The sequence below is a fragment of the Euleptes europaea genome, chromosome 15 (genome assembly GCF_029931775.1).
Source record: "Euleptes europaea isolate rEulEur1 chromosome 15, rEulEur1.hap1, whole genome shotgun sequence".
Classification (NCBI taxonomy): Eukaryota; Metazoa; Chordata; class Lepidosauria; order Squamata; family Sphaerodactylidae; genus Euleptes; species Euleptes europaea.
Window position 1 is genome coordinate 778,731 of NC_079326.1, and position 25,166 is coordinate 803,896.

General features: G+C 46.8%; 1 protein-coding gene across 1 annotated transcript in view; it reads left to right on the plus strand.

The window, feature by feature from the left end:
- The first annotated feature begins 6,020 nt into the window (after positions 1-6,020).
- Positions 6,021-25,166, plus strand: part of PNKD (PNKD metallo-beta-lactamase domain containing) — a 50,276-nt gene continuing 31,130 nt past the window's right edge. The window contains exon 1 of the mRNA XM_056861616.1: positions 6,021-6,184. Coding sequence (XP_056717594.1) covers positions 6,021-6,184 — 164 coding nt within the window. The remainder of the gene's footprint in view (positions 6,185-25,166) is intronic.

The window sequence follows — 25,166 nt, forward strand, 5'->3', positions numbered from 1 at the left end:
CACATCGGCAAACTGGGAATACTCGCTGGGGAGCTGAGGCAGGGAAGCTTTGATAGAAGGGGCCCCCACGAGGGCGGCTGCGGGGGTTTTAAGCGCTCGGTCTTTATCATGGAATTCACACAGGTTACGGGGAAAGGTGAGCATCCGCTCGATCCAGTCTATGGAAGGATTGTGCCCCAACAACCAGTTCATCCCTAAAACAACGGGCGCGGCAATGGGAGCAATGGTAAAATAGAGCCGTTCCCAATGCTCCCCTACGGCCATGACGACCGCGGCAGTGCGGTGAGTAACAGGCCCCTTTTTAAAGTCACTGCCATCCATTTGGGAAAAGCGGATGGGTTCAGGTAGTCGCTTTCGCTTAACTCGCAATTGTCGGGCAGTCTCTTCGCTTATCAGGGTGCGGGCACAACCCGAGTCAACTAGGGCTGTAAATTCTAACATGGGCCCCCCTTTTGGCAATGAAAGATTGACCTTTACATACACATTGTCTTCCTGAGCGCTTACCATCAGTGGAGCTCCTTGCACAACGTTCGGAGCGGTCTGCTGAGGAGCCCCCTTTACAGCAGACCGACGGCGTTTTTTGCCAGCATGTCCCAGTCCTCCTCCTCGCTGGAGGAAGCAGACACGGCATTTGTAATCCGTGACTCCAATGAGTCAAAGGTTTCATTTGTAATCCGTGGCCCCGATGGGCCAGAAGTGCCCGAGGCTTCGACCTTGGTGCGTGCGTGCATTGCCGAGGGTGCGCCCCGTCGGCTCGGTGCGCCGCTCCGGCGGCGAGGTTGCCCCTCGGAAGGGGGCTTCTCAGGTTCGGTCGTTGTCGGACGAGACGGTCCCGGACGTCCGGGTCGGGAAGGGCATTGAGAGGCAAAGTGTCCCCTTCCCCCACAAACGAGACAGGCCCCGCTCTCAAAGCGTTTGCGGCATTCGGTCACGGATGGTCCTCCCCCCGAGGGGGGACGAGAGTCCTTCGGACCGCCGGGCCTGTCTCCACGGGTCTTGGTCTCCCGTCCGGTGCGTTGCCGGGACAGGAGCAGCAGCTGCTTTCGGTTCTCGATGTCAGCGGCGTGACGAACCCACCCTTCAACATCGGGAGGGTTACCTTGCATGAAAGCCCAGTGTTGCAATTCCGGGTTCAAACCTTCGCGGAAATACTGCACCCTGGTAGCTTCACTCCAGTCCAAAATCTTACTCGAGAGCGACTGAAATTCGCTTGCATACTGCGTAACCGACTTAGTCCCTTGACGCAGTTGTAGCAAGGCGGTTTTTGCTCACTCACCCAAATGCGGGTCCTCGAAACGATGTCGAAGGGCGATCATGAAGTCATCAAGACTTCGCAAGACCGGGGAGCGGAGCTCATACTGCAGTACCATCCAGGCGGCCGCCTCACCCTGTAGAAGAGACGCCACGTATTGGACCCGGGATTCTTCCGAGGTAAAGGTCCGGGTCTGTTCCCGCATAAAAATGTCCACTTGTACCATAAAAAACGTCAGCTGGTCACTCGACCCGTCATACGTGATTTTCAGGTCTCGGCGGGCCGGTGGAGTGGGACGGATGGGAGGTGCGGGAGCCAAAGGTGGGCCTGGTTGCTGCCCTCCGTCCGCCGGAGCCACGGGTGGCGTCGGTACCTTCAGGTCGTCCATGGCTTGAGCCATGTCCAGAATCACCACGTTCATGGCATCCATCCGGTCCAGTAATTCCTGGTGCTCCTCCTGCCAGCGCTGCCGCTCCTCATCCATCTGGTGAAGCAGCAGGGCTTCCTTTCGGGCGGGATCGTCCTCGAACCTCAACCCGTGAACTGCAGTCCGTCGTGACCGCGCGTCGCTCTGTGGGAGCGACCAACCCCGGGGAGACTCCAGCCAGGTATTCAAGCGGGTAGACTTGGGCTTTGTACCCAGACCCGATCCCGAGTCAGCTCCACTGGGCGTCTTCCCAGTTGACTTCCCTTCCGAAGGGGCCGGATCGGGCTCCTTGGGTACGGTGCTGTCCTTCTTGTCGTTGTCATCCCCGTTGCCTGCCATAGCTGTCCAAGAACGGTACAGGAGCAGGACAACGAGGCAGAGGACTTGCAACTTAATGTGAGGGTTCCCAACCTCCCTGTGCAAACTCCATAAAATCACTTGCTCAGACGGTCATGCAGAACCAAGGAACTTTATTGGAAGCTTCAGGTTAGTATAGGCCTTACAATGGTAAAGTTGCAAGTGTTAGCAATTTCACAAAGACAGAATTATAATCCCTACAGGGAAGCAGATGTCAAATGTATGTTATGGGAATCTACGAGATAATTGTGCATGGTACAGGAACATCAAAGACCTCAGGAAGCTCGTTATTGCTATCTGAACACCAAGGCCACAGCTGGTGGGAGGGAGTCGGAGAGAGCAAGGGAGGTGGACGGTGGGAAGAGACATTCCAACCTGGGGCCTGCTAGACGCAGCGCCTGAACCAAGGAAAGGCAAAAGGCCTGGACTGCTTTTACGAGCCCGGGGGGGGGGGGAACACACAAAGCAAAAGCTTACAGACCCTTACAATACCATCCTTTCTCAAAAGGGTACAGGATAATGGACATTAAGACTTACAATGTACAAATATTGAATGCAGTATACATAGATGAAAGAAATGTTATTAATAATCAACAAATTAATAACTTTAATGATCCAGAGGTTTGTGAAGAGGAAACCATGGAGATTCCATTTACAGCATGGGATTGCAATCCACCTGCTCCTGCGGAACAACAAGAGACTGCAGATTCAAAAGGGGTTGATCCCGGTGCTGATGGAACAGCGGAACCCACTCAGACCTTAAGGAGATCTACAAGGACTACAAAAGGAATACCAGCAGAAAAACTGAGTCTTTTCACTGGAATTGTCAGCCACGTGGAACCCTCAAGTTGGGACGAACTGCAAAAGTTGTCCGATGGGGAGCGGTCAAGATGGCTGAAGGCAATCCAAGAAGAATTAGACTCACTGCAGAAAAATAATACCTGGAAACTAACCGAACTCCCACCAAACAAGAAGACTGTGGGGTGTAAATGGATATTCAAGGTTAAGAAGAATTTTGATGGAACTGTTGACAAATACAAAGCAAGACTAGTTGCAAAAGGATTTACCCAGAAGTATGGAACTGACTACACAGAAACCTACGCACCTGTGATTAGTCACACGGCTGTGGTACTGCAACTCGACGTCAAAACAGCTTTCCTGAATGGAGACTTATCAGAAGAAATATACATGGAACTTCCACCAGGATTAAAGGACTGTGATGCTAAAAATCAAGTTTGTAAACTTGAAAAGACTTTGTATGGGCTTAAACAGTCAGCAAGAGCATGGAACCACAAACTTACCTCATTATTGAAAGCTCAAGGCTTTGAACAAGGAAATATAGAAAAATGTTTATTCAGAAGGAAGAAGGATGATGGATGGGTCTTTATTTTAACTTTTGTAGACGATCTTCTGATATGTTCTGACACTGAAGAAGCTGCAAAAGAAATTGCAAGCAAACTGAATGAATCAGTAGAAGTAAAACTGCTTGGAGAAGTAAAGAACTATCTTGGAATGGAGATTGAAAGAAACCAAGACAATGGATTTTCAATCAATCAAAGGAGCAAAATACTGGAATTTCTACAATTCATGAACATGAAGGAGTGCAAGACCAAGAACACTCCTCTTGACCCTTCATATGTGGATCTAGACGGAGGTGAACTATTGCCTAACAATCACAAATACAGAGAAGCTATTGGAAAACTTCTATACTTGAGCAACGTTAGTAGACCGGATATAAGTGCAGCAGTTGGAATCCTAAGTAGAAGGACCAGCACACCTGCAGAACATGATTGGAATGCAATCAAACACCTCACACAATACTTAAAGAAAACTATTGATTTGAAGTTGAAGATAACTCCAAATACTGAGCTGAAACTGATAGGATACATGGATGCTAGTCTAGGTGGTACTAGAACAGACAGCAAATCTACAAGTGGATATCAAGTGGATTATTTGTTTTTTATCCCAGTGACTTCCCCCTACCCTGAGTTAGAGTAAAGATTGTTTATTACAAAGACAAACGCTTTGTGTCTTTTGTGCGTGTGTGTGATCTCCAATTCTCTATAGTTCAAGAGGATCGATCCATTCCCTCTGAATTGGTAGCAGAAAGTTAAGTACCGGGGATCCCCTTACAAGAACTGGACCCCAAATTTTCCCAATATAATTGCCATTGTGAGGAGAACCAAATATTTCCTCACCTCCTCTGAAAGGTAAACCACGCTCTCCCAGTTATTATGACTGCCATAACTCGTTCAAGAATATGTTTCCAGTACTGCCGTTCATTATGTCTCTGTTCTGCTAGTTGACAGTCAATTGTTGAGCCACGTTTTCTTCTTGTAAGATATGCTATTGAAGCTGTTCTATGGTCTTCAGTGTTTTCATGACTTTGAACTAAATAGGTGTTGCGCCAATCAGAAAATCCATCTGATGATAATGGTGTGGAAGAATCTGAAAAGAGTTTACACACAAAACAGTATACACGACCAGTTTCTGGTGAATATACTAACCATTCTCTGCAGTATTTTTCACCATTAGCCTGTTTGGGATAGAACAAGCTCTTTGAACAATATCTGTCTTGGTTTGCAAAAGACCTCTTTGACTTTTCAAATGAACCATCTGAGAGCTGACACTCTGACGGACCTTTTTCTACCCAGTATACAATGTCAACTTTGCTTAAATCACTCCATAGCCCAACATCATTCTGTTTGTATTTTGATGTTGAATCTTCTGTGCTTGTACTACTCTCTGGTTGGTCAATCTGAATATTTCTTGCTTCAGTCATTGAAGCAGATTGTACAGAACTAGATGTACCAGGTTCTGTATCAGGAATGGGACGACTATCTCATGACTGACTCGCTGTGGTATAGACTTTGGGTTCATCAGGCCCCTTATCTGTCTTTGTAAAGAAGCTATCTAATTTTGGCAATTTGCTAAGCTCTTCTTCAGCTTTCTGCTTCTCCTTCCTCTTTTGAGCTCCACTTTTGAAACTTCTGGATGACATTTTAGAAACTGTATGAAAAATATTTAATATAATTATAATATTTATATATAGTATTATAGTAGCAAGTGGGGGTAATAGGGAACTGTACTAGTAAATAATAGGCCTACTACTACATAATAAAGATGAATATTTTTTCCAAAGTAATTTTATAATGGGATCAAAATAAATAAATTATGTACTACATGAAATCAATCAGTAGGCATAAGACTCATACCCTTAGTCTATGCTGCCTGATCATCTGTCTACAAGCACATTTTAATATTAGATGACAAGTACAACAACTTGACCTACATTCAACTGCGCTGTGCTGCAGTCTGCAGCTGCATGCTACCTGTTGCCATGCAACCAATCCATGCAGAATGTAGGCACCCTATATATAGAAACGCGCAAACCAGTAATATTTTAGGGAGCAGGCTAGCAAGTGGGGCCTAGTACTTACATCCTAGGAGCCTACACAACACAAAACACTGTTGCTGTATGTAGGTTTTATTTTATATGTTTTTTATCTTATATTTTGGAAATGTACATCCAGTTTCTTTTTCTTTTTAATTTTTTTTTTGGGGGGGGGCAAGAGAGGGGGCCCCTAAGCTATAGCTTGTTTCGCTTCTTCGTCAATCTGGCAGTGTCGTTAGGGCCAGGGCGGGCGTCGGGAAAATGCTGTTTTCTTGCCCCGGGCCGCCTGCTGGCGGGGGGGGGGGGAGGGGGGATCGCTGCGGTTCCGCCGCGCGTCGTTGTGCACGAGGGCTGAAATAGCCGGGAGCTGCCCGAGGCCAGACGCGCCCGCGGGTTTGCGAGACCACCGGCGGCCCGGAGGGGAGCGAGATGGGCAGCGCAGGCAGGCCGGGCCGCCCCCGCGCAGGACGCCCCCGCCAGGCGAGGCGAGGCGAGGCGAGGCGAGGCGAGGCGAGGGGCCGAGCGCGGCTCCTTCCCGGGGGGGGGGCGGGGGCGGGGCTCCGGCGCGCAGAGGCGTGGCCCGGCCAGGCATGGCATGGCTTGGCTTGGCGGTCCGCGGCTCGGCGTTCCGGGGGGGGGGCGGGGGGGGCGTGGTGTGGCGGCCGGTGGGGGCGGCCTTGCAGCGGTTGGCGGCGGCGGGCCGCTCGCGCCAGGTGCGGATGGCCTCGGCCGCCCCCCTGCTGTTCCGCATCGGGTGAGTGGGGGCGGCGGGGGCGGCGGGGGGGGCTGTTTCCTGTGTCCCGCAAACGGACGGACGGGCGACATTCCCCCAGCGGGCGGCGGCGGCGCATCCGCGTGTGGCCCCGGGGGGCTTGGGATGCTGGGCGGGCGGGCGAGGCGGGGAGGGTCTCCGGCGGGCCGGCCCGAAGCCGGGGGTTCCTGGCGGGGTCTCCGGGCGGAGGGGTCCTGCGCAGACTGGAAGGGAGGCCCCTGGGAGAGGGCCGGCGAAGGTCCGGAGCAGAGGGGGGCCCCTCCCTTCCCTTCCCTTCCAAGCCCCCCCCCCCGACCTCAGCGGACCCGGTGGAGAGCTGTCACTCCGCTCCAGAAGGGCAGCCTGGGTGGTTGGCGGGCTGCTGAGGGGGACCCCTCCTCCGCCCCGTCCCGAGCGACTATGTGGGGCGGGGGGGGGGCGGTTGAGGGGGGACCTCACGTCCGGCAGCTGTGAGCTGCGCTTTCTTCCGCAGGGCTTGAGGGGTCTGGACTTTTGCTTTTTAGGTCACCTTGGTGGTCCAATCCAAAGAGGGCGGCCCTGGCCGGCCCTGCTGCCATTTCCCTCTTCTTTTCCTGGAAACAGGTTGCTAGCTAGCTGCTGACATCATTGCACAGACGCATGGTTTTTTTTCTGGAAAGCTCTAGATTATTTAGGGGGAAGAAAGAAAGAGGGAGGGAGGGAGGGAGGGAGGGGAGTACCGGCTCTCCAGTCCCATACCAAGCCTGGCGTAAGTTCATGTTCTCCAGAGATCTCCATTCAGTCCTGGGATCTCTCTGGTCTGAGCTGCCAGGTCTGTGTCCCTTCTAGGAGGTACGTATAAAAAATCTGCTTCTGATGAACTCAGGGCTGTGTACAGCTTGGAAGGGCCGAGGGGCCGAGGGGCCAGGATTGTAGCATATGGCAAAACGACATTTGGGAGGAAGTGGAATATGTAGAAAGAGATGGGAAGAAAGCAGCGCTTTAACCCAATAGTCCTGGGTCTTATAGAGAGGGAAACCATGCAGACATAGCAGAAAGCTCTGGCTTGGTTGGAACAGATGGAGAAGTCTGGAAAGAGGAAAAAGGGTCGGAAATACACAGCATTAAAAAGACTGTCACGTATGGGAAAGCCGTGGATGCCCGCAAAAGAACATTTCCCACTCATCAGAGGTCTTCACGCTTGTTGATGTGCTGGGTGATTAAAGGTTCTTATATTCAGAGGATGGTAGCAGGCAGATTAGTTGAGTGTGTGAAGCACGCACATTTCTTTGCCACACTGGACACATTTCTTAAGCTGATAGGGAAAACGGGTCCCCCCTGGGGAGAAAGGTCTGTTATAAAAGAAGCAAAATATACTTAAAAAGAAAGACTCATAAAGCTGCTGTTCCCAACTCTCTTTTTGTTGCATGATGTCCAAAACTGGCTGGTGAAATGGTCTGGGGAACACTTTTGCATCTTGTTACTCTTGAAGCAAAAAAATCCCATCTGCCTGGCAATTTGATGACTTGCTTGAAAATTAGGGTGATCTGTTATCAATATATCTGTTTCCTTACCATGACATAGAAGATAAGATCAACAGAGCTGCAAAGTGGAGCTAGGGATAGATGGGAAGGGGTCTCTACAAACCTGAAGGCCGTCCCAGCAATGTCACATCCTTCTCTCGGCTGTGTCTCTTGTGACCCAAGCAAATCGTCCTCTCTTGTATCTGGAAAGATTCTTGATTTAAAAGTAGCAGGTTGACTATCCCTGGGTGAAGGTTGAAAGTTGCAAGGATGTCATACTTCCTGAAATGTTAGGCTGCTGGAACATGGCAGTGACTGACGCAAGGGACTGCAGTACTTGTCTGTGCGGTGGACTATATTGTATTTTGTCAGTGTAGCATTTGGTATCGGTCAGGATATGTTGCCAGTCTGATTCAGTCTGTTTTTACGTTCTGTAATCCCAAGGTAAATTTTTATATAGCTGGTTAAGCTTGAAGCTCTGCTACTCCTTGTGTAACTTTGAGATCTACAGATATGTTTTGGTACTGTACTCACTCTGTGGCAAAGTAGCCATACACCCTTTTGCTGCGGGTTTGCCCACAGGACTGCATTTGACTAATTTAGTTTTTATTTATTGACAGTCCTAGCTGAGGTTTTAAATTGTAGTCTTGTATATGTTTTTAATCATTGTTGTTTTATTTACATTGTAAGCCACGTTGAGTTCCGCAAGGCAGAAAGGCAGCTAATAAATGTTTAAAACAGGGGTGTCCGTGATATGGCCCCTGGGCTGGATCAGGCCCGTGGAGGGCTTTTATGCGGCCCACGGAGGCAAGGTGCCCCCCCACTCTCCCCCGCTCTGGGCTGGAGTGTGCAAGCTGCCCCTAGACTGCAAACGGTGCTGCTTGCATGCTCCAGCCCATAGCGGGGGAGACGGGGCTGGCTGGGCTGACGAGGGAGGGACCTTCCCAAGCTGCTGCACGCGCCACCCGCACTTTGCTGGGGCTGAATAGAGCATGCACCATGCCAGCACAACAAGGTCTCATGTAGCACCATGCTTCGCAGTTACTTAGTCGCAGGGTGGCCGGGCCGCCTGGGCGCAATGTAGTAGAGCCAGCGCAGGACCTAGTCCCCTGCGCAAGCCACCAAGGCAAGGAGCTGTCATCCAGCCGCGTGTGGCGTGGCTGTCCTTCGCGTTGCTGCTTATCGCCAGCCCTGCTGCCTCCTTGCTCTTAGGGACAGCTGCAAAACTGGGTCCCTCCTGGCCTCCTCCCCCCTGGCAGTGAGTAGGAGGTGGAGGGCAGGCAAGCTTTGGCTGTGATTATTGGGGGGGGATTCAAAGGTACCTGGCCAAGGGATATTTCTCTCTCTCTTTCTCCCTCCTTGTCTCTCTATTTCTCCCTTCTTTCCTTCCTTTCTTTTCTCTTTCTCTCTCTCTCTTTCTGTCCCTCTCTTTCCCCCCCCCCTCTGGTTCTCTCCTTTTCTTTCTTTCTTTCTTTCTTTCTTTCTTTCTTTCTTTCTTTCTTTCTTTCTTTCTTTCTTTCTTTCTTTCTTTCTTTCTTTCTTTCTTTCTCTGTCCTCTCTCTCTCTCTCTCTCTCTCTCTCTTTTTCTCTTTCTTCTCTTTCTTCTCTCTCGTTCTGGTTCTTTCTTTCTCTCCCCCCGTTCGTTCTCTCTCTCTCTCATTCTCTTTCTTTCTCTTTCTCACTATTTTTCTCTCCCTTTCTTTTTTTCTTTCTCCCCCCTTCTCTCTCTGTGTTTCTCTCTCCCTCTCTTTCCCTCTCTCGGTATCTGTCTATCTATTTCTCTCTGGTTCTCCCTTTCTTGGGATATACTGAAAGGAATGACAGGATTGTCCATTAGAAACAGTGGGAGAGGCTGCATCCTATTGAAAATAATGGGAATCTGGATTGCCAATTGACTTACATGGACTTCATTGAAATACATTACAGCACAAAAAGAGTTGCAAAGAAAATGTGGAATGGATTTTCCAGTAAGGTCTCTAAGCCCAGATAAACTAAAAAAAAAAAAAAGACTCATTTAAGAAGTGGAAGGAGGGCCTTATAACCAAAGAGGAATAAAAACAAATAACTAGTGCTTGTAGGGAGAGTGTTAGGAAAGCTAAAGCTCAGTATGAGCTTAGGCTAGCAAGAGATGCTAAACACAACAAAAAAGGGTTCTTTTCCTATGTACAGAGTTGGAGTAAGAACAAGGACAAGATAAGCCCATTGCGTGGACCAGAAAGTGAAATTGTAACAGGAGATGAAGAGAGGGAGGAACTCCTCAGTTCCTACTTTTCCTCAGTCTTTTCTCCTGAGGGAAGTGGTGCTCAACATGGCATAAACAGAACATGTGATGAGGGAAGGGATTTGCAGCCTAGAATTGGCATTGGGGTACTGCACAAACACCTGGTTTCTTTAAATGAAACAAAATCCTCTGGGCCAGATGAATTGCACCCAAGGGTACTCAAAGAACTTGCAGATGTAATTTCTGGACCTCTGACCATTATTTTTGAAAAGTCTTGGCAAACAGGTGAGGTACCAGAAAATTGGAGGCGGGCAAATGTTGTCCCCATCTTCAAGAAGGGGAAAAAGGAGGATCCGGGTAACTACCGACCCATCAGCTTGACTTGTATACCAGGAAAAAGGTTCGAACAAATCATCAAACAGTCCGTCCTTGAGCATTTAGAAAGGATGGATCTGATCACTAAGAGCCAGCACGGGTTTCTCAAGAATAAGTCATGTCAGACTAATCTTCTTTTTTGAGAAAGTTACTACCTTGCTGGATCGGGAATGCTGTAGACATAGTTTGTCTAGATTTCAGTGAGGCTTTTGATAAGGTTCCCCATAGTATTCTAGTTGACAAATTGGGAAAATGTGGTTTAGATCCTATTATTAGGTGGATCTGTAACTGGTGGACAGATCGCACCCAAAGAGTGCTTGTTCATGGTTCCTCATCCACTTGGAGAGGAGTGACTAGTGGAGTGCCTCAGGGATCTGTCCTGGGCCCTGTGTTCAACATGTTTATAAATGATTTGGATGAAGGAATAGAGGGGATGCTTATTAAATTTGCTGATGATACTAAATTGGGAGGGGTAGCAAATATGGTAGAAGACAGAGCCAAGATGCAGGATGATCTTGACAGGCTGGAGAAGTGGGCTAGAACTAATAAAATGCACTTCAACAAAGACAAATGTAAAGTTCTGCATTTAGGTAGGAAAAATCAAATGCATAATTATAGGATGGGGGAGACTTGTCTGAGCAGTAGTGTGTGTGAAAAGGATCTTGGGGTCTTAGTAGACCAAACACTGAACATGAGTCAGCGGTGTGATGCTGTAGCTAAAAAGGCAAATGCAGTCTTGGGCTGCATCAACAGAAGTATAGTGTCCAGATCACGCAAAGTGATGGTATCGCTTTACTCCGCTCTGGTTAGACCTCAACTAGAGTACTGTGTTCAGTTTTGGGCACCACAATTTAAAAAAGATGTAGACAAAGTGGAACGTGTCCAGAGAAGGGCAACAAAGATGGTGAGGGGTCTGGAGACCAAGTCCTATGAGGAAAGGTTGAAGGAACTGGGTATGTTTAGCCTGAAGAGGAGAAGACTGAGAGAGGATATGATAACCATGTTCAAGTACTTGAGGGGCTGTCATATTGAGGATGGTGCTGAGTTGTTTTCCGTTGCCCAAGAAGGTCTGACCAAAACCAATGGGTTGAAATTAAATCAAAAGAGTTTCTGTCTAGACACTAGGAAGAATTTTCTAACAGAGGGGTTCCTCAGTGGAACAGGTTTCCTCGGGAGGTGGTAAGCTCTCCTTCCCTGGAGGTTTTTAAGAAGAGGTTAGATGGCCATCTGTCAGCAATGCTTTTTTAAAATAATTTTATTGGTTTTTTTTAAACTATAAATTCTTCATAATTTTAACAACAATGTAAAAATAATATCACAATCACAATTACATTGATTGTTGTCTTGATTACCATTAAACATAAAAAATAAATCGACTTCCCCATCACCTCCATCTACCTCTTAATGAAGTGTTATTATCCTTCGTTAACATATTCTGATCCTAGTATTAATCTCATTCTAAAGTTTCATGTTATATAAAATTTTACATTCTGGATCAGAGTAAAAAGTAACCTTCCATTTTTCCCAGATCTTATACATTATCACAATGATTCCTTCAATTCTCCCCTTTTCCCTAGTTTCTCCAACTCCACCAGTTCTAACATTTAAATGATTAATCCCTTTATTCTGAAACCTTTGTCCCTTTCCATTTGGCTGCATAAGATTGCAGCCAGTATAACATAAATTTAATCATATTAAACAACATCCTCTCCAATATTTTAGGGATATTTCCTGTTTAATCGATCTTATTTCAGTGTAAATCATATCCCAAATCCATATCACAAGTCCACCCCTTATAAAAAAAGAGAGAAAAAATCAATATCCTTAGTACATTCCAACATTTTCCTTAAAGTAATAATCACATATTCCAGTATACTTTTATATCAATTGATAGTCTATATAAGGAGGACTTGTTTACATAATCCCAAAATGATGTCTAAATCTTAATTCCACTACATAGTTAATAGCCATGCCACCCATCCACACTGTCAAAGCCTTCCAATCCAGCAATCATATTTAAATCAGTCCTTTAACCATGGTCTAATACTTCCTTCTGCAACTGAAATAAGTCAGTCAGGTATGGGAACAGGATTTCTTTATTCTCATTTCCTCAGACAGGGTGCGTGTCCAAAAATAATTCTTTCTGGGCTTCATTTCCATCATGGCTTCAATCTGTGTTCCTTGACCTGCTCTCTTCTTCCTTATATCCACACGTCCTTCCATTACTTTTTTAGATGAAAAGTCCATTTCTTGTATGTCTGATCTCTTTGTCACCAGCTGGTTACCTTCTTGGACTTCTGTCTTCTTCTTTGTATCCTTGTATTCTTCCATGACTTTTTGGACAGAAGAATCCATTACTTGTATGTCTGTATTTGTGGCCATCATTTGAATTTTCATGACTTTTATGTCTTCTGTAACCAGATCCAACTTCTGATTACATACCTGTGATGATTGGTCAAGAGTCATCATCATTGAAATCAGTTGAGCCATCTGTGTTGATATCTGTTTTACTTGTTTAATTGTCGCCTCAGAATGTTTAGCAAGCATGTCTTGTACTTTTTTTTCCATGGTTAAATTCTGTAAAGTTTCCTTTAATTTCATAAGGGCAGGGCTATGAATTTAGCCAGATCAGGGAGAGGTTCCAGACATTTACATATGTAACTTAGTTAAAAAATTGATGGTCATCTAGCAGGAGTCCATTACATGTAGTTGATAGAGAATATTTCATTGACCAGCTTAATATCTTTTTCGGGTTGAAGAAGTGAGTATTTAAGCTTAAAATAACTTTTTAAAGTTGAAAATACCAACGAGTTTTACCAGACGCTCTAGATCGGCAGAACCAGGAAGTATTCCAGGAGTTGCCTCATTGCGGACCTTCTATCGTCTCTTCTCTATGGTTGTTACCTTCAGGAATGGTTTTGGTGTAACACGAGTAAGACGAATTTCCGGTCCTACGACCTTCTTCCTGTTGATTCGCTTGTAGAACAATAGAGAGGGGTATTGAATGAAGCACAGAGTCTTCCGGTCAAGAAATCCTCTTTGTTGTAAAACGTGGCTGGAGGACCTTTTTTACCCCAAGCAAATTCTCAAAGGTTTCTCCCTCCCCTTCCTTTAAGAATGCGTCGGATTGGCAGATCTTATGTCAATCATTCAAGCTTGTTGTTTTAGTTTAAGTTGATCAGTTTGATAAGGCTCCTGCTGCTTTGTCTGATGGATCTCATGCAGCAAAATCATCCAGTTCAATTAAGGGAGGGAAACGGTTACCAGGAATGTTTTCTTCAACCCCCTGTTATTCGATAACGCCAGTGAAAAGCGAAGGATTCTTATCTACTCACTTGGGCGTCTGGAGGTGAGGTTTTAATCTTGATGTAGTCCTTATGATGTTTTTAAGGTGCTGGAGGGTAGATTCTAAAGCCGAAGTTGTGCGCTGGCGATTTCAATCCCTTCGTGCCCACGGGATCAAACGTCTGAAACTCCGGGGGGACTTAATAAAGCTTCCTTGGAGTATTCAGGAGATCAAACCGCATATATGGCTGCAGGGAATTCCTGCTTCTCAGCCCACTTGCAAGGGCTGGATTGGGGTGCGGTAAAACACCCCAAATTACACGCAAACTTGGATTCTCCCCAGGAGCCCCTGGGAGGACGTGGCAATCAGCCCAGCGTCAGCGCCGGAAGTCCGCCATCTGTCAGCAATGCTGATTCTGTGGCCTCAGGCAGATTATGAGAGGGCATCTTGGCCATCTTCTCGTCACTAGGGGTGTGGAGGGGGGAGGTAGTTGTGAATTTCCTGCATTGTGCAGGGGGTTGGACTTGATGACCCTGGTGGTCCCTTCCAGCTATATGATTCTATTCTATGATTCTACTCTGGGACTGGAATGACAGCCCCTGGAACTAGCACAAGCGTTCTGGGACTGGATTGAAAGCCCCCAGAGTAGAATGACAGACCCTAGGACTAGCAAAAGTGTTCTGGGACTGGATGGACAGCCCAAGGGGTGGAATGACAGCCCCCAGCGTGGAATGACAGTCCCTGGAATTATCAGACTAGATTCAAACCATCCAGTTTACCTGGCCATGGTTAAGTAAAAACCTAGAACGGGCCAAAAGAAAGTATAAGGCCCAAGCTGACAAGCATCGGTCTGCAGGAATGTCATTCAGGGTGGGAGATCAAGTATATCTCTCCACCAAAAACCTCAGGTCTCTACGGCCCTCCAAGAAACTGAGTGAAAAATTCATTGGTCCTTTTCCTATCACTCGTATAATTAATGAAGTCACAGTGGAGCTGCAACTCCCCAAGATATTGAAAAGGGTCCATCCAGTTTTTCATGTCAGTTTATTGAAACAGTACATGCCCACATCCCTGTGGCATCCTGAAAAGCCCCCCGAGGTTCCCGAAATGGTGGGGGGGGGCAGGAATATTGTGAGGTTTCCAAAATCCTCGATTCCCGCGTTCATAGGGGAGACATGGAATACCTAGTACATTGGAAACATTTCAGTCCAGCCCACGACGAATGGGTTAAACACCGTCACATCTCCGCCCCTCGCCTACTACGTCAATTCCATGCTTCGTATCCAGAGAAGCCCGTCCCATCGTCTGACATGGGGGGGAGGGCTCTAAGGGAGGCAGAATGTGAGGTCCGGGCTGGGAGTGCAGCTGGAGTCAAGGACAAGTAGCTTTGCTTATGTTATGACGGTCTGCACCCCGGCTGATAGCTGTAATCTCTACAGAGACTCTGGGCACCAGAGTCAGCCTAGTTTCTAACGGTGCCACCTTCCCGCCGTTTCTCCACTTGAATCCTCGCCCCTCTTTCCTGTAAGTTGCTGCTTTCCACCTTATGCTTTCCAAATAAATGGCTTCTTAGACAACTCTGTTTGGATGTTCTCTTGTTTGGGATTTGACAGGTGGACCCAGACCTTACAAAGGGCCCCCACCACCCCTCAGTCAGTGGGGCCAGCAAGGAAGAGGGAAGCCCCGAGTTCGACTGAGGGGATTAATAATTTTCCTTTGCAGGTCAGACTGGAGAGAAAATGTCTGCAGCAACCTCAGCAGCAGACTTCACCAAGAGCATAAAGGGAAGAAACAGCCCTGCGTTCTGAATTAAAGTTGTGGACTTTTCTTTCTTTCCCCTTTGAATTGTTGGGGAGTGTGTGTTCACCAATGTTCTGAGTGCCCTTCCTGAAGAGCACTGAAGATTTTGTATACTTTAGCATGGCTATGCTTATAGTCATCGTGATTTAGTTACTTCAAGTTGTATTGTTTAGATTAAATGTTTGATACCTTATATTTTTGAAGCAATTTCACATTGTTCAATGATTCACAAGGGGTGCTGTCATTTTATTTAACTTTGAAAACAAGCAAACCATCCTCCAATAGGGATTTGTGTAACTAGGAGCCAAAGGAGGCGCATCTCCCGGTGGCAGAGCGGACTTTAGTCAGCTCCCTGGGGCCTTTTGCCCCAGGAGCAGCACCCCTTTTGCCATCACAAAATTGCGCTGGCAAAAATGGGGGTGCAGCAGGCCCCTATGAAATGGAATGGAGCAGTTTCACGGGGTTTAGGGAAAATAATATTTTCGGCTTGCTGTGCCAGGAGGCGGTGCAGTGGGCACCGTCCCCAGGCCCTCTGCAACTATCCTCCCTCAGGGTTGCTCTGTTAGATTCTTGTGATTCTTTAAATGCTAACACATTTATTGTGGGATAAGCTCTTGTGAGCCAGAGCCCGTTGGATCAGATCTGTTGTGTTGCGCTTCTGACAGTGAGGCTGTGGTTTACCAAGCTTGTGCCGCAATAGACGTTTTAGTCTTTCAGATGCCACATTACTGTTATTTGGACTGTAATGGCTTCACATAGCTGCTCCTCTGCAATATATTAGCTTGGCTTCTCCCCTACTTCTATGCCTAAACCTTCACCAAGTAAGCATTTGATATTCATGCATCGAGGGATGCGCATAATTTGCAGCCCAGTTCCAAACTGGAAAGTAAGTCCTACTACAGGATATACATCCTAGCAGGCTTATTTAACATAGGTCCGTTGGGTTTCTAGCTTTCATAAAGCAAACTTGTGGAGGTAAGTTTGACATTTTATAGGTAGCCGCAGTCTTGACTAAAGTATTGGGCCCCTCACAAGACTTGTAAATGGTTTTCCAGCTGGTATTATTCTTAATTCTTAAACAAAGAGCTCTGTGGTGCAGAGTGTTAAGCTGAAATTCTCATCAGATCTCAGAAGCTAAACAGGGTTGGAACTTATCGAGGCCTCAGCATGGACCCTGCTAAAGTTCAATCAGTACTTGATTGGGCTCCCCTCCACCCGTAAGCAAGTGCAACAGTTTCTAGGCTTTGCCAATTTCTACTGTGGTTTCATTCCCAACTTTGCTCAAGTGGCGTTACCAATCACCGACCTTCTTAAAACGAAGGGTAAAGGGGTCTCTGCTACGTTGCCTACCGCCAAAAATACACTGGACTGATCAATGTCAGTCTGCTTTTGTAACCCTCAAGCAGCTTTTCACTTCTGAACCTGTGCTGCAGCATCCCAACCCAAACCAAATGTTTATTGTGCAAGTTGATGTGTCCAATGTAGCCATGGGGGGGGGGCTCTTCTCCAAAAAGGACCAGACGGTCTTCTTCACCCCTGTGCTTATTTTTCAAAAAAAAATTGCGCACGCCCAACTGAACTGGCCCATTTGGGAGAAGGAGGCATCAGCCGTCCATCATGCTCCTACTTTATGGAGGCAATTTTTGGAGGGGTCCGGGGTCCCCTTTGAAGTCTGGACCGATCACAAAAATCTAGCAGCCCTCACGGGGACCCATAAATTGTCCGTGAAACAGCAGCGTTGGGCGGACTTCTTTGCTCAATTCCGATTTGTTCTTAAACATGTGCCCGGGAAGCAAAACGTGCTTGCTGATGCTCTTTCCAGGTTGCCCCAATACCCAGTAAAGATAGATCGTCCTACGGACTCTTTGTTCACCCCGGCACACACAGGAGCTCTGCCCGAGCTAGCCGTACAGACTCGGTCCCAAACTCTGACCCAGTCCCAGACCCGAGCAGTAAACAGCAGAGTGTCGGGCACAAAAGAGCTGGCTCCCTCACCAGACCCACTCGCGCCACCTGTCACCGGTGTCCCGCAGCAACCGGTTCCCCCCCCCCCCGCTCTGTCGCCATCGGCTCCTGATTCACCCTCCTCTGCAGGGGAGGGGAGTGATCCTGTCCAATTCCTTCCTGGACTCCCTTCGTACTCAGTGCTTGGCCGAACGCACTGCTCAAACTCTACCCCAAGGCTTGCTTGAACAAGGTGGTTGTTGGTACAAAGACTCGAAATTGTACGTGCCTAAAGTACTTTGGAGAGAAGTCCTGCAATTGGCCCATGGAGCTAAAACTGCAAGGCACTTTGGTTTCCTGAAAACCCTTCACTTGTTGCGCAGGCAATTTTGGTGGGTGGGCATGCGTTCAGATGTGGATTCTTTCATTCGCAGCTGTCCTATTTGTGCCACTGTCAAGCGATCCCAGGGCAAGCCCCCGGGACTGCTACAACCACTGGAAATTCCCAGCAGACCCTGGGAAGTGATTGCCATGGATTTCATGACCGATCTCCCACTTAGTGAGGGGAAGACTGTACTGTGGGTTGTTACTGATTTGTTTTCCAAACAGGTACATTTGGTTCCGTGTGCGGGTATCCCCTCCGCCCCCAAGTTGGCCTGCCTTTTTGTGTCACATGTTTTCCGTCTGCATTCCTTCCCGCGTAAGATAATTTGCGACCGCGGAAGTAGCTACGTGGCTAAATTTTAGAAAGCTTTTCTCAAATTGGTGGGGGTGGAGCAGGGTTTATCTAGCGCTTATCACCCCCAAACGGATGGGCAAACTGAACGGGTCAATGCTGTATTGGAATGTTATTTACGTTGTTATATCAATTACCATCAAGATGATTGGGTTGAGCTGTTGCCTTTTGCAGAATATGCTTACAATAATGCTGTACATCAATCTACAGGTTTTAGCCCTTTCTACGCTGTGCATGGTCAGGATTTCGGTCCTATTGCTCGTGTAGATGTAACTGAGGGGGAGGGAGATATCGATGTAGCCTCGTGGACTCAGACTCTCCGCACCACCTGTCCCTGGCTGGTGAAAAATCTGGACAGAGCCAAATGCAAATATAAAGCTCAGGCAGATAAGCATCGCTCTCCCAGCAAAGACTTTCAGATTGGTGACTTAGTGTACCTTTCCACCAAGAACCTGTGGTCCACCCGCCCTTGCCATAAGCTCAGCGCCAAGTACGTGGGGCCATATCCCATTGCCCAGATAATTAACCCTGTCACTGTGGAACTGACTCTCCCTAAAACCTTGAGGCGTATCCACCCAGTCTTCCATGTCAGTCTCCTCAACCTCATGTCGCTTCCTCGGATTGGCACCCGGAATCGCCTCCTGAGCAGCCTGTGATGGTGTGTGGGGAGGAGCATTTTGAAGTGTCAAAGATTCTGGACTCCCGTGTATGTCATGGTTCTCTACAATATCTGGTTCGATGGAAACACTTCCCCCCTGCCTACGATGAATGGGTGCGTGCACGGGATGTCTCCGCCCCACACTTAGTGCACGCCTTCCACACTGCCTACCCCGACAAACCATCCCCCTTGCAAAATGGGAGGGGGCCTTAAGGGGGGCAGAATGTCAGGTCTGTATCTCAGTTAGTTTCGTTTTCCCACCAAGTTGCCTTCAAGGTTTGTTTTGCATTTTTGAACTCTTTGAAGCCGACAGTAGTCCGTGAGAACCACGGCGCCTTTGTGCTGTTTGTAATCTGTAATCTCTTGAAGCTGTACTGTGCTGTTGAATGCTTTTTTCAATGCTTTTATATTATCAAGTGCAAGCCAGTTTGCCCCATTGCTGTCTTAGGTTCTCTGTGCTCTGCTAACCTTTGTGACCAGTAAAACCAGCTTCTTTGGACAACTTCGTCTCCTGTTGTGGTTTGTGGTTCTCGTTAGGCCAAGTGCTCACAGTTCCTTTTTTTAGTGCTGTCCTGTTGCTGTTGGCAGACCTGTAGGTAGCACTGCAAATTTTTCTTCACTGTAGGTTTATGTAAAAGTGTTGGGATGCCGGCTCTGTTATTTTCTAATGAGCCTAACATGGAGTCTACATTTTTTGCTGCTGTTGTACATTAAGTTAATGTTTGCATGAGCTGTCTACATCAACCTGGATAGTCACAATGATTTCAGATATTAGTGACGTTAGGATTCTTCTCCCTACCCCCCCCCTCCATGTGCATCTTACAGTTACTTTTCAGCTTCATGCACCTTCTTGTTAACCAATTTGAAGTCATCTGTTTAAAGCTCTGGGTTCTCACTTTCCTGAAGAATTTTGTGTCATATATTAGCACCAGTCCCAATGCAGATCCTTGGAGGGCCTCCCCCCAGCTTTTAAATAGCTGTTCTGTTTCATCATTTGAGTTCTTATTTGCTGTTGTACATGTAAATAGTTTGATAATGTGTATACTACCCTGAAAGCCCTTGGCTGAGTGGTAGCATCAAAATCATTTACATAAATTAATTTTTTTAAATCCTCCTTTGACAAACAGAGCATTATTACTGCACCAATATATCCTCCTACTCTCTATACATTTTTATATGGAGAGATAACCATATTCCAGGGGGATAGATTCTCATTTCCCCAGATTTCTGATATGCTACTATGTATATATTTAGTACCATTTTCCAGTTTCCCCATCTTGACTTTTTGGTGGGACTAGAGCACCAACCGAGACTGGTAAATACCATTTGCTCCCCCTCTGCATTTCTATGTGCTTTTACCTTGGCAAAAAGAAACTATATCTGTTGTCATTTTTATAGAGATTTGACTTCTCTTGCCAGTAGAAGAGGTAAAATGCCCGTTAACTGACTCCGACACTCTCAGTCTTCGTGGCTCCCTGTCTGCCTTTTAGTAGCTACATCCATGTGACAACCCAAACTCATGTTCTCTTGGAGCCATATGCACAAGAGACATAATTATGGCATTGGAGGGACAGACAAAGAATAGAGTCTAACATCTCTCAAAAACAGCAGCAACAGTATTGGTATAAAAGGTTTCTGCAGTAGATTCCATGCTGCCCACTACGGGAAGCGCATTGTCTCTTCCTTATGCTTGCAAATTGCTGGAGAATTCTCCAGCGTTAAAGACACCGAGAGCATGTCTGCAACGTCTTTATTCACCCAACCCCCAAGAAACCCTGGGGCCAGGGACCTGTAAGAGAGTGTGTGCTCAGAACCAGACTGTGTCGCCACCTGACAGAATGTCTGCTTTGAGCCAAGCCTGACATAAAGAAGTTGAAAGTCCAGGCACCAGACAGGGGCATCGGCCCTATCTGGACAAATTTGAGGCCCGTTCTTTGCCAGCTTTTACATTGACTGGAAAACTAATCCTGTTTTGGAAGGCATTTGACTGTTTATGCTATTTCTGCTTGTGTGTGTGTGTGTGTGTGTTGTTCTTTTAGCTGCTTTCATTGGTTTTAATGAATGTTTTACCTGTACTTTAATCTGATTTGCAGCCTGCTTCTGAATTCAGATGGCTGGCTAATAAATTTGCCCCCTCTCATCTTTAACTTTAGATTTGGTATACGCATACACAGAAGGAGGTGACCGCATATGGACTTGATGAGTACAGGATGCAGTTGGGGAGGGGAATCACATTTTTTAAGGTTCCTTTGTGTATAAAATACCATTACAAGTAGAAAACTAGCACATCAGGGACTGATTCCACTTGCAAGGAGAAAATTTTGTGTCTGTTGGAAGTCATTCATAAATGGCATCTCCATCCTGCAAACTAAAGTGCCTACAGCCCTCAGAATCCCCCTACCTCAATCTGCTGCAGGTATGATCCAGGCCCTTCTGTTTGGGACTTGCAATGGTGAGCTTTCTTGCAAGGACAACTACACCTGAAGAAGACAGCATGACTATCATGTGGACAGGGAGAATACAGCATTGCAGTTGTTTTTCTCATAGCTAGTTAAGTTTCCTCCCCTACCTCAGCACATCCTCCTTCCTGTAAAATGCCAATTGCAGACTTTGAACAGAAATATTCTGTGATGGGGAAACTCTGTGGAGCTATGGAAGCTTGGCAAATGTAACAAAGCTTTAGAAGTTTTAACTCTGCCCCTGCTGTTCCCAAAGATCAAGGTTTTGAAAGCAGGTATGTAGCGGTTTGCTTTGCATGGAGGGGTGGAACCTGAAGAGCTTGTTCCTTACATCCAAATATCTGATACCCTGCTTGAGGGCAAATATGGAACAGGTAATCAGCATTTGTAATGCAAGGGCTCTTGTCCCACCGTGGTTGGGAGGCTGAGTGGTGGAGCTCTTGGCTCAAGTGCCGCTGCTGCCAAAAATGTACCAGATAGCTTTAGGCATATCAGGGTCTCCCTCTCTCTCTCCCCCTCCCACTCTGCATATGATACTGGAGTTGTATGTGACTGAGATTCCAGATATGTCATTAGACCCTAAAAAAGGAAACCCTGGGGAAATAGGGGTCTCTAGATCAAAGGCTCCAGACTGAGGAGAGTTAACTCTTTCCCTCACAAAGTTTCCCTGTTTGAAAATGTTGCCTTCCCCAATAGACAAACAAAAAAGACAGTACTGTCTGTTCCCCCCCCCCCAGGTTTAAACCAGCTTGAGGGGGGAAATAGACTCCTCTGTTCCTGGCTGCAGGTAATTCAATTATTGAACTCACATGTTGTGTAAGCTGACCTTCAGCCTCAGCCCACCAACTTCAAATGGCAATAATATACTGATCTAGAGTACAAAATTGTTATAAGGATTTCTGAGGTTATGTGAACATCCAAAAAGTGCTATACGATAGACAGATTGGTGGGAAATAGGCCTGCTACCGCTTATCAATGACATGGATTCTGCAGATCTAGAGGTAGTATGCCTTTGTTGGTTGCAAGAGACCATCAGAGGAGGGCTATTACCCTCCTGACTGACTGAGGGCTTCCTAGAGGTATTTGACTGGACACTTTTGGGATTATGGCATAAACAAAATAAGAAACATAAAAGCCATGCTGGATCAGACCAAGGCCTGTCAAGTCCAGCAGTCTGGTCACACAGTGGCCAACCAGGTGCCTCTAGGAAGCCCACAAAAAAGATGACAGCACCAGCACCATCCTGCCGGTGTTCCACAGCTCCTAATATAACAGGCATGCTCCTCTGATACTAGAGAGAATAGAGATGCATCATGGCTAGTATCCATTTTGACTGGCGGCTGTGGATAGCCTTATTCTCCATGAATATGTCCACTCCCCTCTTAAAGCCTTCCAAGTTGGCAGCCATCACCACATCCTGGGGCAGGGAGTTCCACAATTTAACTATGCGTTGTGTGAACTCTCACCCTCCAGCTTCAGCAGATGACCCCGTGTTCTAGTATTATGAGAGAGGGAGAAAAGCTTCTCCCTGTCCACTCTCTCCATACCATGCATAATTTTATAGACCTTTATCATGTCTCCCCTTAACCGTCTTCTTTCCAAGCTAAACAGCCCTAAGCATCTTAACCGCTCCCCATAGGACAGTTGCTCTAGTCCCCTGATCATTTTGGTTGCTCTTTTCTGCACCTTCTCAAGCTCTGCAATATCCTTTTTGAGGTGTGGTGACCAGAACTGTACACAGTATTCCAAGTGTGGTCTCACCATAGATTTGTACAAGGGCAGTATGATGGCAGCAGTTTTATTCTCCATTCCTCGTCTAATTACAGCCAGCATGGAATTTGCCTTTTTTACCGCAGCCGCACACTGGGTTGACATCTTCATCGAGCTATCCACTACTACCCCAAGATCCCTTTCTTGGTCTGTTGCTGCCAGCACAGATCCCATCAGTGTATATGTGAAGTTGGGATTTTTTGCCCCAATATGCATCACTTTACACTTGCTCACATTGAATCTCATTTGCCATTTTAATGCCCATTCTTCCAGTTTGTAGAGATCCTTCTGGAGCTCTTCACTGTCCAATTTTGTTTTAACCACCCTAAATAATTTGGTGTCATCTGAAAACTTGGCTACTTTGCTGTTCACCCCCAACTCCAGCTCCAGACCCTGATCCAGCAGCTTAATGTCCTTTTTAAACTATTAAGTATTAGCATTATTTATCAGGGATCACCCACCTGAGCCACAAGGAAGCTTTTACACAAGGAAGCTTTTAGATGTCTTCTTAGTTGCTGGGTAAGACCTATGATTAACGGATTTTTGAAGACCTAGTTCCTCATGGTTGATTTCATTGCTGATGCTAGGGTCTAAGTGACACTGGCAAATTTAGTTTGAAGCTCAGTAATGTTATTAGATGTGGCTGATCTGTAGAGGAGGTGCGTGAGTACACAATCCAGTCAAATCAACAGCAGATGGTACAGTACATGGAGAATCAGTGTTCTCAGATTATCATTTGCTGGAGGAAGTTATTGTGGACACTGCTTAGAGAGGCTAGTCTTGTCTTCCTGGAAACAGCTCAGGAGGAGATGGCCAGATCTGTAGCTGCTTTGAATATATAATTCCTCAAGGCTCTATTTCTGAGATAAGCAGCCGGATTAATGTGCCGTGTGTGGGTGACGGTGTGCGCAGTTCTAAATGGCTGCTGTTACACTCAGCTAGCATGCCAGAGACCCATGACTCTGCAGTGCATGGTGTTTATCTGTTCTTTATGGGATGCCTTGCAGGACTTGGTGTGGGTTTTGTTGTTAAAGTTGGATTCCAGCCATTGGAGCTGGAACATTATTAATTCCGAAGAGAGTCTCTGCTCTCAGGCCAACAAGAAGCTGTGGCTAGACGTTAGTCTTTGCTAGTGCTCCTCCAACCTTAGTTCACAGTACTCCTCTGGTCTTGATTCACTCCGCAACTCTGCTTATCCACCATAACAATGGTTCGCAGCTGCCTTTCACAATCCCAGGTCTATCTAACACAGATACAGAAAATGCTGGCATGATCCTAGTTTTGGACTTTTCTCTGGCAATTGATGGGTTGATGACCCCGGGAGAAAAGGAACACTTCCAAATGCATTGCCTGGAACCTGAGGTTGGAGGATAGGGCAGTGTGAAGAACAAGTGGGCTTTCATTTCTGTGCTGGTGAAACTGTTTCCTTAGTCTTTCTAGCTGGGCACAACTCCTTTACTGTACTACTCTTGAACAGTTGCACTTGTGGAGCGTCTTCAACCAAAGCAAGCAAGCCAAAAAACCCAAAAAAACCCTCATCAGTTCATGGGCCATTTTCTCCCTTTCTTTTCTCCTGGATTAATTTTGGGAGGATGTGCGCTGTCTTTTGCTGCAGGTTTTTGTTGATTTCAATGGGGGAAGACTCAGCTCACTACAGAATGTCAATTTCATCTTCATGGCAACGGTGCAGTCCCACATGGGATCCACACTTGCGCAGACCAGTCACAGAGATGACTAATCAGCTTCTAGAAGAGTTTTAGCTCTGAAGGAGCGCTCCCCCTCCAAAAAAAAGGTGACCTAGCCCAACAGCTTTTCTTGACCAAAGTCACATGATGGGGAGGAGCAGAGAGAACTCTTCCCTCAGTTCTCTTTCTGCTGCCATGGTGAGAGGACATATTTTGCAGCTTCTGCTTCCAATTGTCTGCATCTGAGATAGCTTCTTTTAGTATTTTGGACATTGGCTATGTTTTGATATATATTTGAGTTCTTTTTGGAAGCATGGCTTTATTCAAAAAGTGCTGCAGTTGCGGTGCAAAAATGGCTTCCAGCGATAAATACCAAGATTGCCTGGGAGAGGGTCATATTATGGCCTCGTGCCGCTCCTGCAACCTGTTTACCCCAAGGCACGCCAGGAAAGAGATGCAAGGTTAAAGGTGGCCTTGTATGAAAGATCTGTCCGCCCGACGGGTGCAGACAACAAACATTGTTCTCCCTCTGCAGTATTGGTCCCGTCC